The sequence below is a fragment of the Ammospiza caudacuta genome, chromosome 11 (assembly GCF_027887145.1).
Source record: "Ammospiza caudacuta isolate bAmmCau1 chromosome 11, bAmmCau1.pri, whole genome shotgun sequence".
NCBI lineage: Eukaryota > Metazoa > Chordata > Aves > Passeriformes > Passerellidae > Ammospiza > Ammospiza caudacuta.
Window position 1 is genome coordinate 19871030 of NC_080603.1, and position 13756 is coordinate 19884785.

General features: G+C 40.9%; 1 protein-coding gene across 1 annotated transcript in view; it reads left to right on the forward strand.

Annotated features, from left to right (window-relative positions):
• The window catches only part of MCF2L2 (MCF.2 cell line derived transforming sequence-like 2), a 150752-nt gene that overhangs the window by 111626 nt on the left and 25370 nt on the right, over window positions 1-13756 (forward strand). Inside the window, exons 17-22 of the mRNA XM_058811891.1 lie at window positions 331-446; window positions 1143-1212; window positions 5904-5996; window positions 6487-6579; window positions 8808-8933; window positions 12788-13009. Coding sequence (XP_058667874.1) covers window positions 331-446; window positions 1143-1212; window positions 5904-5996; window positions 6487-6579; window positions 8808-8933; window positions 12788-13009 — 720 coding nt within the window. The remainder of the gene's footprint in view (window positions 1-330; window positions 447-1142; window positions 1213-5903; window positions 5997-6486; window positions 6580-8807; window positions 8934-12787; window positions 13010-13756) is intronic.

Consider the following 13756-nt stretch of genomic DNA (forward strand, 5'->3'; position numbering starts at 1 on the left):
ATATCTGTCTGTCAATATTAGCAGTCTCCATCCCTACATGACCCAAATGGCTTTTGAATCCTAGAGACATAATTTTGTCCATTTTTTCTTAACCTCATGATTTGTTCACTTGTGGTTAAAATGTGTTTGCACAGTTACAGGGTAAAATCTCTGGGGAAAATCAGAAACATCAGGAATTCATGGGAGCAGCAAAGCAGCAGGCATGGGAGAAGCTTTGTTTGCTCTGTGGAGAACAAAAGCACATGAACTTTGGGGCTTTCCAGTGCCTTGAACACAGTACTTCTTCCCTGGTAAAAACAGGATGATTTTATTTTCTACTCTTCTCTGCAGGGGTATGCTTCAGAAATGGACAATCCCAATTTAGTACATCTGATTCCATCTGCACTTCAGAACAAGAAGGAAGTTCTTTTTGGGAACCTCCCAGAAATCTACTATTTCCACAACAGGTACCTGGGAACTGGTGGTGCCACCATCACGTCTAGTCCTTTTCTGTCACTGTAACCAAAGTGGGAATTTAGGAATTCTTTTGAATAATAATTGCCTGTAAGATGTAACAAATAGTTGAACAAAATAAATTTTAAAAATCTCTTTTGCAAGTCTTACTATTATGCCAGAGTAGTTAATACCTAGTAGAAAAAATTATTTTCCAGTTTATATATTATTTTCAAAGATTGTGTCTCCCACTTGGAGAAGAATATTCCTCTCCCTTTGCAAGCCCAGTCTTTCTTTCCCTGAAAGTTTCCTGCGTCCACTGTCACTGCAGAAGCCTTTGGACTACATCCCATATTTTCACTGCTTGCTGATTGAGCAACTACATCTGACAGAGCATTCCTGTCTTTTCTAGCTGTTCTGAAAAATCCTCATACCCAAATGGAAAGCAGGTATTTGATTTACAGATATGAAACAAATTTCAACAGCCAAAGGAATCATATGTCGCAGATAAAATATGATAATATTTGTGATTTAGGGAATCAGGTGGCAGCCACATCCCATTTTTCTAAAATATATATTTGTTGGTATGTTACCTTCCCCATTGATTCCTCATATTACAAAAATGAAGGCTTAATTTGGATTCACACAAGCTAACATACAATGTGAATGGGATTTTACATTACTCTTTACTCTCTTTTTCTCCCTCTCAGGATTTTCCTTAAGGAGATAGAAAATTGCATTGAAAACCCTGAGCTTCTTGCCCGATGCTTTTTGAAAAGAGTAAGTATATACTTTTTCAGGTTTGAATGAATATCTATGGTCTTATCCTACAGTAATTACAGATTTACTCCCATCTTTTCAGTCTGTTTGTTTTTGTGAATGAGGGAAACTTCTCTAAGCAGGTATTCCCAAATTAAGCTACTGTTACCAAGCATATATTCTGATATCTGACCCTTTACCTGGTTTACTGACAGGAAGAGATCTGTTACCAGTGTTTTACAAGTATTTTAAGTCTCGTTTAAAAGAAAAAAAACAACCAATAACAGTGATCCAAATGTTTGACATGCTTTTCATATCTATTTCACATCTATAGCAGGAGAATGATGTAACCCAGACACCACCCTGCAGTAAATAAGCAGAGGATGGTATCGCTGTCACAGCAGGCTGCTCTGAGTGCAGACAACACATCCTGTTCCTGCTTTATCTTATCTCTCTCTTCTCTGCACAACTTAGGACACTTGGTCCCCTAGAACTGTCCCATGCTGCTGTCCTTGCATGGACCCACCAGCCCCAAAAGACTCTGTGAGGTCGATTCCCTTTACTTCTCCACAAAACTCACCCAGTGGGATTCTCCCCTCTGCTGAGGTGACTCTCAGTGCCCAAGTGCTGCAGCTCTCTCCAAGAGCTCCCTGTGATGTCCCTCCTCCCCCACTCAGCCTGACCATTAGTTCTTTCCTGCACACAAGCAAAGGTGCTTGTTTATGTAGCACTCCTTCAGGGGCCCTACTAATGTAAAAAAATCTGTTTTGGTGGTTTGCTACTGCTTTCAGGGTTTGACAAAACTCTGTGAATAAGGCTCTGTGTTTTGCACAGGAAATGGAAGTGGTATGAGAAATGGGAAAATCTGCCCACTGTAGTCAAAGGTACCTCCTGCTTCTACTGTATAATACAGGTAGCATTTGCTGCTTTTCCAGAGCACACATTAAATACAGACAAATTTAGATGAACCAGTCAGAGGTGCTGAGCACTGCCACATTATTACTGAGATTTAATGGGAATTTGAGCATGTGATACTTGCAAAGAGTATGCTTCCAATTTACAAACAGGTCAGGCTGGAGAGAATCATACAAGTGTAAATGTGATTATATGTCCATTGGATTATTTTCTGTTGAACAGCTTAGCATTTATAGCTTGAGTAAATGACACTGCTAAGGCATATGTTGTTATCCTAGGATTCAGATGCTGGGCAGGAAAATACTGTGGTGAAATCATTATGCAAATGAGGAAAAGCAGTCTTTGAAGAATGCAGACCTCTGAAACCCAAGAAATGTGAAATAGTCCATGTGCTGCATATATCCCTAAAGAATGCAGCTAAATAAAAATTCTTGGTATAGAAATGTTCTGATTCTGCAGGAGGTTCAAACTCCGTATTTAAATATTGTAGCTTGTCTCTCTGTGAAAACAGCTATTAAGCCGAATTCTCCTCATTATTTTACTAATATGAAAACAGCACTAAAGCTGGGGTTCAGGTATGAAGTGAAAAAAAACCAGTCCCTCCATCACCTTAGCTCATCAGTTTCTGTGGCCTTGTCAAACCACACTAAGTCTATCAAATAAGAGGTTAAATTGTGCATTTGCTTTCTCCCTATTTCAAATTTCACACTAAGAAAGCACAAGCTCCTCTCTTGAGATGCCTCTGCTCACACAGTAGCACCTTTGATTCCTGCCCTTATGTTCTGTTTTTAGAAGAAGCCACATAAAGTCCAGAAATGTGTTGTTTCTGTTGGACTGCCTTTGGGAGGCACAAACAAAAGTCTGGTTGTGTGTTTGTGTTCCCCATGATTTGGCAGCTTTTTATGCCTTCCTGCTGAGCAGTGGCTTCTGGCTGCCCTGTGAGTTATGGCTGTGCTTGCAGTGACAGGGGCAAACAGAAGCAGCTGCTGTTCCAAGTGATGCTGAGCTCTGGGAGGAACTCACACTCTTGTAGGTTCTCCCCCTTTGTATGGGTGTGACCCTCCTGCCACAACAACAAGATGGGTTTATGATTGGAAATAAACAGTTTTTTAAAAATTCATACTTTGAAGAGTTTTACTCTGTCTGATCACCCTGGGCCTTTTGCAGCCCAAATTCCAGAGCTGCTTGAAAGTTTCCTGAGAGCTGCAGTGAGACACTCTGGTGCCAGAGTCACTCCATCCCCTGCCATGTCCCCACACACCCTCCCAGCTCCACCAATGCCACCTGAGCAGCTGTCACCATGAATGTGAACCCTGCATCTCAGGTGATGGGAGAAACAGCCTGTGGGGTCTCTCTCTGACTTTGTCTCAGCACATGGCAGCAGAACCTGGTAAAAGATGAACCAGAAATGCCTTTCTTGTTCTCCCTTCCACTTTGCCTGACCTTGTTTAGGGCATGATCTTCAGATGAGCTCAATTACAAGTGAGCCAGCTTAATTTTACCCACATGGCAGCTATTTTGCCATCACCAAGATGCTTGACCTTCCTTAGAGCTCTGTGTGGTCAAGGACTATATAGCATTCAAAGACAGGAGGGATGTGTGTGGAATTCCTTGTAGAAAGGTCTTCTGGTGCTTTATCAGCAACAGGAGGGACACTCTGGGCTGATTTGCTTTCCAAAGGGCTGTGAAGAAGGAAACCTTACCAAACTAAGGCAAGAATGCCCAGGATGGAACCAAAGGTGTGTCAGACTGCTTACCAGACTGTGCCAGGTGAAGTTCCTGGCAGAAGTGATTCACTGTGGATTACCTCTCTGCACTTATTCATACTGCTAACTTTAAAATAGGGAATAGTTTAATAGGAACCAGCAGTTGGGACATTTGGTTATTCAGGGAGAAAGAAGCATTTAGAAAAGGAATCTATCTGTGAAAGGACAGTAGCAGCTGATCAGAAACCTGTGAGTTTGATTCAATGGTCTAACTTCTAGACTAATGCAAAAAATATCCATAAATCAGCAGTCAAAAAGATAATCGGAACTGTGCTTATATGCCATGTGCATTGGAGCTTACAGAGTTCTCTGGGTCCAAATCAGTGTGGAAAGGAAAAGCTTTGCAAGAGAGAGGAGCATGGTGTAAAAGTACCAGCAAGAAGTCAGAACTTTTGCATGTGAAAATAGACATGTGTGGAATATTTAAGACTGGGATTTGAATAATTAGACAAATAATTATTTCTTGGCATTTTAAAGTCTGAGCCTAATTCTATTCCTAAGACTATTGCAAAACTTAAAGCTGTAATTAAATATGTAAGCATCTGCCTTAGCAGGTGTCACTGATTTAGGCAGCAGTAGATTGCACTGGCGTAGGGTGGTTCTACTATGGCAAATTACTGGTAAATTGTTGGTAATTGTAAATTTTCTTTAAGTTTAAATTGTTTTTTTTTCACTTATTTCTTACAGTTCTCTTGTCTATTGCTCTCTCTGTTCTTCTTACCCAGTCCAGTTAGGTTTCTGTGGGCTTGCATGAGATTGTAATGCTTGATTATGCTTTGTTGCTATTTTTGGTTCTGTGACGTTTACCGCCTGCTAACTTCCCTCCAGGGCAACATGTACAAATAATTAAATTTTTGTGAAGAAAACTCTGCACCTATTTTGAAACAGCACCATAAATATTCTATAGAGTTGCAACAGAAGAGGTTTTTGTATTGCACAATCCTTGACACAGTGTGGTGTTAGGTGGCAGAGCTCTGATTTCCCAGCTGATTCATCAGGGTGATGTCAGGATGGGTCTGTGGAGGAAGACAGCAGCAATGCTGATTTCTTCTGGTAATTGTACAGAAGGAAGTGATTTCCCTGCAGCAGGAGTGTATGGGAACTGCCTGGTGGGCTGAGAGCGCAGAGGAACAATCCAGGAATTGCTGAGATTTATTTTTGGTGTTTTCTTTGATTTGCTGAGGTCAAATCTGGCAGGGTAGATGCAGATGAAGGTGGGAAGCTCCTGACTCGTCAGGCACAGCCAACCCTGCTCAGGAGCCCCATGGCACTGCCCTGTGGGCACCTGGGTGCCCAGGCAGCCAGCCCAGGTCCTGGCAGAGGAGCACCCATCCCTGCATCTGCCCACAGAGCTCAGAACACCCTTTCTGGGCTTTTTTAGAGGTTGTCTCTGTTTTCACTGAAGTCAGGGAGATTTTTGCCATGGACCTCAGTGAGAGCACTTGGAGTGTAGTCAAAGCTAAATAAAGGGAATCTACCCACTTCTAATTTGGAGAGTACAAGGTTTAAGCACATTCCCCTGCCTGGCCTGGGACATCAACAAGACAGACTTCCTCCTTTTTAATTTGTCCTTGTACTGTTGAGAGCCAACACTATTTCTGAAGTATTTTGAACTGCTAAACCTTAGTCATCATTAACAATTACAGTCTGTGCCAGTATTGTTAATAAAATTGCTAATAAAGTTTAAATTTCTAATGTTTCTTTTTTGTTTTGTTTTTTTCTCCAAACCATCAATTTACCTCCCTGGAAAAGATACTGGTTTTGCTGTTAAATTATTTATCTTCTAGTCTGCAGTCTCCTTGCTTTGTATGAAAAGTGAGGGGGAAAAAAAAATCTCATTTTCAGTTGTATTTAACTTAATCAGAAGTAAAAAGCACATTTGGTGGTTTCAGTGTGTTTTTACATACAGAGTTATTCCCATGTAATAATTACTTCATGTCTTAGGATGGAAAATAAGAAAAAGTGTGATTCAAGAAAGACACTCTGGATTTTTTTTTTTCTTCCCTTACCTAAACTCTTCTTTTCTTGCAGAAGGAGGACCTCCAAATATATGAAAAGTACTGTCAGAACAAACCAAGGTCTGAAGCTCTCTGGAGACAGTGTGGAGACAGCATCTTTTTTCAGGTGGAATTTCAGTGCAAGACCCTCAAAGCTCATTTTCCTTGTGTATCTCTGTTCTTTAGAAAACCTAGAGCAAAACACAAACTTTCCTGCATGCTTTTTACACTGATGACAGGTGCCCAGTGTGTGTCAAGGTGTTCTCTACAGGAGACTGGGCAGGTAGAGCAGTGGGTAGATTTCCTGGATGGGAGCCTGACTCTGCAGGCTATACCCACACCAAAAGAATGCTGGCTGCTTTGCAAATCCCAACTGATTGCAATCTCATCAGCAGGGAATGCCAGATTTCAACACCAAATGGAACCTAAACATTAGCCTTTGTTTAGATTTTCACTGTGGGATAAGTAACCCGGAAATTCTTATGCAGATGGAACAAATTTCTCTCTCAATTAATTCACAGACTTATAATCTTCAGATTGTCAAATGATAATGATCTTGGTGACTTGCCTGTGTTTCAAGAAACAATTTTATTTTTCTTCTGTGTTTTCTCCTGCAGGAATGTCAGCGTAAATTGGATCATAAGCTCTCACTTGATGCTTATCTCTTAAAGCCAGTTCAGAGAATCACCAAGTACCAGCTGCTGCTAAAGGTAATGCCTCCATGACAGTGCAAAGAATTCCAATGTATGGCTTGCTTTACTTCCAGAATTGCATATCAGTCATGACTACCTGGAAATAAATCCTTACTCAGTTCTTCAGCAAATACTCAGCATTTTTTAGTTGTAAATGGTAGAAAACAGTCTTGTGCAGGGACTTCCTGTTCCCAATCTATTTTAGATTTTAGATTAGACTTTTTCCCCATAGCTCCCAATCTATTTTAGATTGGGAACTGCTATTACTTAGCAGTATTTATACTAAGTAATAGCAGTATACTATTACATGTATAGCTCTCTCTATATAAAATATTTTACTTATTTTTTAAGATAGTATTTTATTGTTTTACTTATCTTTAAACAGAAATTGAGCTTGGTTTTATTGTATCAGTATACAGTTTTACAATTTGAAAACAGGAACTGATGCCTTAAATCCTGTCAGTAACATCTAACATCTAACAGAACTCTTTCAGCTCCCTGAAGTAATATTTTCCCATGGTTGTGACTCAAACCTTTCAGAGGGAGCCACTCCCTTTGCTGCTTCTTCTTAAAAGACACAGCCAGGAACACATTGTTTGTCATTTTTCCATGAAGTGAATATGTGAACTTACTCTTGAATGGTTGGAACCATGAGTGGTCCATGCTTGAAACTCTGATCTGAAGGCAATAGAAAATATATACACTCAAAACAATGATTTTTTTTTCTTTTAAAGCTGGTTGCCTAAATGTCTCTCTCCATCTACTCAGTTCTTAAAAATAATATTTACTGACTTTCCCTGTGGGAAGGTCATGAAGGTGAATTACATGCTGTTCTCAAGCCTCTGGGCTTAAAGTGGTGTTATGTGCTCTCATGAAATTTAGCATTGAAGTTTGCAATGAAGATTTTAGGTTGCCATTTAACTTGCTAATAGTTACTATGGCACTGCTCAAAATGTGCCAGTATAAGCCATGGGAGGACCTGGTTGGCCATTCTTGTATTTCTGCTTATTGACTTCATGTAAAACTATAGAATCCAAATATTGAACATGGATATAGACAAGGATGCAGTATCACTGATTCCAGTAGATTTACATCAACATAGTCCAGAAATAAATTTGAACTCTGTTTCTTGAAACTGTTCTGTGAGAAGGGAAAAAACATCAAGGTCTCCAGGAAAGCAAGAGTAAACCAGATTTTGCTTTTAATTTGAAATATGACTGTAAATATACCCAAGATTAGATCAAGGAGTAAAATTCTCAAGAAAAACAGGTCTCAGCCATTGGGGTTTGAAGCTGGTCAGACCAGTTTCGTACTTAGCAACAACACATTGGCACTGGCATTTACTTTGTCAGGGTTTATGAGGTCTGGGAAGATGGTGCACTCCTTCCCTGGCTGCAGGAGCATTTAAAAGTGTAGAAAAATAGAAGCCAGGGAAAAATTGGTAACAAACAGGTGTTTAAGAAGCTGTGTGCCTTGAGTGGTGGGCAGACTGGATTTGAATTTTGGGTCACAATCACTGCAACCCTCTGGTTTCAATAAGTTTAGCTAATGTGCTCATGCTGATAAAAGCAGCATGCTCACATCTCATAAGATCCATCCTCATTCTGGAAAATGTGCAGCAGGTACTGTCAGAATGCATCCTGCTTTTACCTTCTAATCCCTGGTTAACCAAGCACTTGAGGACAGATTGCTGCTGTTTGAGGTTTGCAGGAACTACCTTTTTGCATCCCTATTTTACAGGAACACAAGTGCCTCAGCTTTTGGATTAAAAGATTTCCAAACTCAAAATGCAGAATGTCAAACCTGCCAAATTCAGACTAGAAATTAATTTGTATTTTTAACAGTGGTAGTAAGTACATTGTGCAACTAATTGCAGAAGAAAATGGGGAACTGTCTAACACCTGAAATAATTATACTGAGTTTCTTTTCTAGCAGATGTGAAGAAAAAAACCCCTGGATGTAATTCTATGGCATGCAAGGAGTTCATTGTAAATATGTCACAATGGTCCTGTCTCATCTTAATGAACCTGTTAAACTTGAAAATGTTCAAAAGATCAAAATGTATGTCCTCTGTGACCACCCTGATGAATGTCATGTTTGGGGTTTTTTTTTGTTTTTTTGTTCCTCTTTTGTTTTCCTCTAGTTCTGCTACTTTGTTTATGCAACACAAATTCCAGGAGGATTGTCTTACAGTGACTTCTGGTATCAGAGGTTCTCAAGTATTCCCCATATCTTTTTTTAACCAGGAAATGCTGAAGTGCAGCAAGAACTCAGAAGGCACTGCTGAATTGGAAGAAGCCCTGGCCACAGTGCTTGATATCATCAAATCAGTAAATGATTCCATGCACCAGATAGCAATCACAGGATATGAGGTAACTGCTGCTGCTCCTCCTCTGCTCTGAGCCATCCCATGCTCCTGTCACCACTGACCATGCTGTGCCTGTGGCTGGTACTGTGCTTTATGGAGCCTGTGCCACATTCCTGAAAGGTGGCACTCAGAGGCATGTTGTGATGACCAAAAATACATCTCAGCACCCCTGTCATGTGGAGCTGGGGTGTGAATGTGGGGGCATAATGGGGCAAATGCAGGACTTTTGAGTAATTGCACCCAAAACTCATTTGTAGGTGAGAGGTACAAGTGTAGCAAAACTAACTTAAGAAATTTGCTGAAACTTTGTGGCTCCTGTGCAACTCAAGTGTTTTTAAATCTTTTGCACTTAGGGAGAAAAATGTGGCTTTCACTTAAAGTGGGTAATGGAATCTGTGCCAGTGATTGGCAAGCTTGTTATCTCAAATGTGAAATAACCACGATACAAATCAAAGGGCACAAATGTATGTCTCCGCAGAAGCTCCATTGAAGTCATATGACTTTCAAGAACTAGTGCTGACTGCATAAAATGAGCCCTTGAGTGAGAAGTGGAAGTGATTGACACATAAAGGAGAAATAAGCCTGACAAAATGAGGCCTGAGAATCATGTGGTTGCCCATTTTGAAATAGCTGCAGGGTGAAAATGCCAAGAAAGAAACAATATACTGACTATTGTTCAAAGAATTCTTACATCACAGTAACAGGCTTTAATCCAGAAAAACTATTTTGTGCAAAATCTGACTTCCTAAGAAGCTGCTGAGGTCTGTACAGACAATGTCTGAGTGGGAAAAGTTATTCTGGTTATCAGGATGGGAGTGGCCCCAGGAGTTTTGATTTCTATAGTTCTCTTTTGTGCAAGTGCATCTGCATCTGGTAGCTGAGGAACCCATGCCTGCTGCCAACATGATTTTATAAATAAATGCAGTTGCTTGCTCATTTAACTGCTTGTCACAGATCCATTGCTGCACACAGCTGGAGATGTGGACTGTGCATTACATTTGGGATGAGAATTTGAGTTTTGCCTGCAGTGGCTGCACTGGGTTGAAGGTGAAGCAGTGGCCACCTCATTGAACTGGCAAACACTGAACAGGTATGGTGCTTGTGGATCAGAGAAACAACACAGGTCATAAATACAATCTGAGATCTCCTAAACCTGACAAATAAAGCAGCACATAATCCATTCTGGTCATGGCTGAGTGTCTCAGAGACTCCTTTTAGTTCATTTTAGAAAAACTCTTTAGAGCCTGTATATTATTATTACAGAATTGAACCAGTCAACATGGACATGGGAAGGTTGTATCATAGATACAGCACACCTTCTACCTCCCAATTTCCACTATTTCTTATTAATTCCCAAAGAGAAAGATAGCTTTCCTCCTGTATTTCTCAGTTTAAATGTATGTACTTAGAGCAATTCACCAAAAAATTTATTTCAGAACAGTTCTGTAAAGGAAAGGGAAGAAGAGCTTCTCCAAGAAAGGTAACATACTATCCTGAGTAGGGGGGATTTATCCAGATTCCTGTCCCTATAAATGCTGAGGTCATCCTTTTGTCTGTTCCTTGCTTTAAAGTGTGAGTAGTTTTGTACTCAGGAATTCAAAAAAATTCCTGTTCCTTTTTGACTTTTACTTTTGAATTTTACAGCCTTTCATGAAATACCAGATAGTAATTCCAAGGACTAGATTTTTGCCTCTGCTTTCTTAGCTGAACTGCAAAAGTAGGACATGGCAGAGTAGGACATGGCCACTGTTTAGCCCAGTGCTGACAGCATTCCTGAGATGTTTTGTTACATGATTTTTAAATGGGGTAAAAGTGTGAGAGAGGATGTACCAAGTAATTTCTTCTCCTTGTTCCACCTGTCCCAGGTGCTCAGCTGTGGTGCCAAGTAAACACCTCCCATAGACAATGAAACCACACCCCATCTTGTGGAGTCTTTCCCACACAGCCATGATGGAAATACTTGCCTGGAATACCTTTCAGAGAGGGATATTATGGCAGTAGGGAAGCAGGTTTTGGGACAGCTGGTGAATGCTCCCAACTGCACATTCTGTTTCTGGGACTTGGGCACATGCAGATTTGGGGAGCTGAACTCTTGTGTAAGAAATTGCTAACATGTAAGTCTGGAGATGGATTGGTGTATGTTTTTTATTTTTAGGTAAAACCACAAAAAAAAAAAAAAAGGGAATAATTATATTTGAGATAGTGATCAAATCCTCCACTTTAAATAAACTTCCTTTAGGATAAAATATTGCTGTCCACTAGCAGAAATTACCAGAAACAGTGTCCTCCTATTTGCTGCCTACACTGAAGACAGTGCAGTGCTTGTGGGCTAATATTCAAAGTCTGCTGTGGGATTGCTGCAGTCTACCATCCCTATCTGTCTCTTTCTTGTCTCTCACTTCACTCACTATTATCCCAATCCCAAGGGATTCAAGGTTGGAAAGACAGACCTCTCACAAGAGTTGAACTGAGCTTCTGGATCTCAGTGCTGTATTGGACAGTGCCTGGAGTGACCGGAGCCTCTCACCATTGTCAGAACCATGTAGAAAATATGCTTGTGGGTTTTTTGTGTTTTTTTTTTTTTTTTTTTTTAATTTAGCTTTGCATATCCATGTGCTTTTTACAGGCTTGCAGTTTTTACCTACATGCACATATAAATACAAACACCCCCAGTCCTGTATGTACAGAGACAAGATCCAGGTCTATATATTAGAGATGACAGACTTATCTAAATTGCTGAGGTTTTCTGAATGGTTTGGAGAGTCTAATAATACACTGATATAGAGTGTAAAAGTACCAAATAAAGCTCTGGTTTTGCAGTTGAATGTAGGGTAGAGGAGGAGGAGTGAGAGGGAGAGCAGGTTGCAATTATTAGTATAAGCAATGAGACATTCCCACTTGGAGCCAACATCTTCACCTTATAATCAACAGAACATGCAAATGTTGAAAGTAAGTACTTTAATAATGCACTGGGCTTATTCCATCAACTTATTATACAAAGCATTCCTAGGAAAACTTGTGTTAAGATAGTTATGATTATCATAATTTGTTGAATCCCATTACCATATAGGCATTGCCATGTCTTATATACACACATTCCTCCACTCTTAATGTGGGATTGTTCTGGTGGCATCTGAGCTAAATATTTATATCAGTTGGAGTATTTTCCCTTCAGACAAGAGCTTTAATTTAGAAAGGTCTTGTTCCTGCCTAGCTTCACTCTCCCACAGGTACTTTTATGGCTCCTCGGTGCATTCACTCCCTCTTTGCCCAGGGCTGTGCAGTGTTGCATAGTTTGCAGATGGTGAGCCAAGAAATTATTGACAAAGCTTGTAAAGACTATTTTGAAACAGGAGGGAATTACATACCTACACAGCTCTAGGCACTGATCCGTGACTTCAGGCATCTGAGCTCTTTCAAGGTTTTGCCCAGGGATGGAGGAGGCTTGCACAAGAGTGGAAACTGAAACTAAATCTTCCAGAGCCAAAGCCTTTGTTTGGGTATTGGACTGCACTGGCCCTTCCTACTGCCTTGGAGTCAGGGGCCTTGAAACCCAGTTTTGGTCAGCAGAAGGTTCCTCTGAGGTCACCAGAGGGGACAGCCTGTGTGTCACATCCAAAGAGATCTTGAGGTGGATCTTAAATGCTAACTATGTGTGGGGAGACAAACTGGGAGTTATGGACATGGAAACCAGTGGGTTAATGGTTGTGGGCAGAAACCACACAGGGGGACGTGTGCACTCTCCAACAGAAGGGATGCCTCTGCCTGGAACCTCAAACACCAGCAGAGGAATGAATTGTGCCTGGGTCTACCCTAGTTTGAGTGTAATCTATGCTCTCTCTTTTTCTTGCTTGCTAGGGGGATGTCAGTGAGCTTGGCAAGCTGTTGATGCAGGGTTCCTTCAACGTATGGACTGACCACAAGAAGGGGCACAACAAGGTGAAGGACTTGGCTAGATTCAAACCCATGCAGAGGCACCTCTTCCTCTATACAAAGATGCTACTTTTCTGCAAGAAACGGGAGGAGAACACCGATGGCCATGAGAAGACAGCTTCATACAGCTTTAAAAATTCATTAAAGGTAATAAATGCGGTAATGGTGGGGGAGGGAAATAAGTCTGGTGTTCTCACAGGCAGGGATGTGCCCACATGGGGATTTGAAGAAGGTGCACATACCTGGAGCTGTCTTGTACCCCTGAATAAATGACAGCTCCCATTTAGTTTTGGGCTGCAGCCAGACCAAGCTATCCTGCAACTGCAGATGTGAACCTCATTCTTTGCAACTTGACACAATGGGGCACCTTGTGTGATCTTGCCCAGCATCCATAAAGAGAAGCCAGACTGAATGGACCTGCATCTGTCATTGCTCTGCCTACAGGCATCCTCCAGGTGCAGTTCTACGGCAAATTTTACTATTGGCACAGCTGAACTGATATTTCCTGTGGCAGTAACACCTACAGATGAATCAGTGCTGTAGAAGTGCCCTTTTATTTGCAAGAGTGAAATTTCCAGATATGAGTCAGGGCATTTTAAGGTGGCAATCACAAGTAGGCCACATTTTCCCTCTAAGCACATTGGTGTGACACTTGTGACTTTAACCAACTAACACAGATCAAGTGCAATGTTCCAAACTTATTTCAGGGTACCCAGACAGGAATTGTAACAGAACCTGCTTCAAGGCTCAAACCAATTCATATAAGTATTTCAGGTTTCTTCCTGTAGAGATAGAAGGAATGGTGGCATAACATCTTTAAATTAATGCTGATGTGGATGTGAACAAGAGGCATGAGCAAATACAGTAATAAAATGAGAAGCTGGTTAGTAGCAG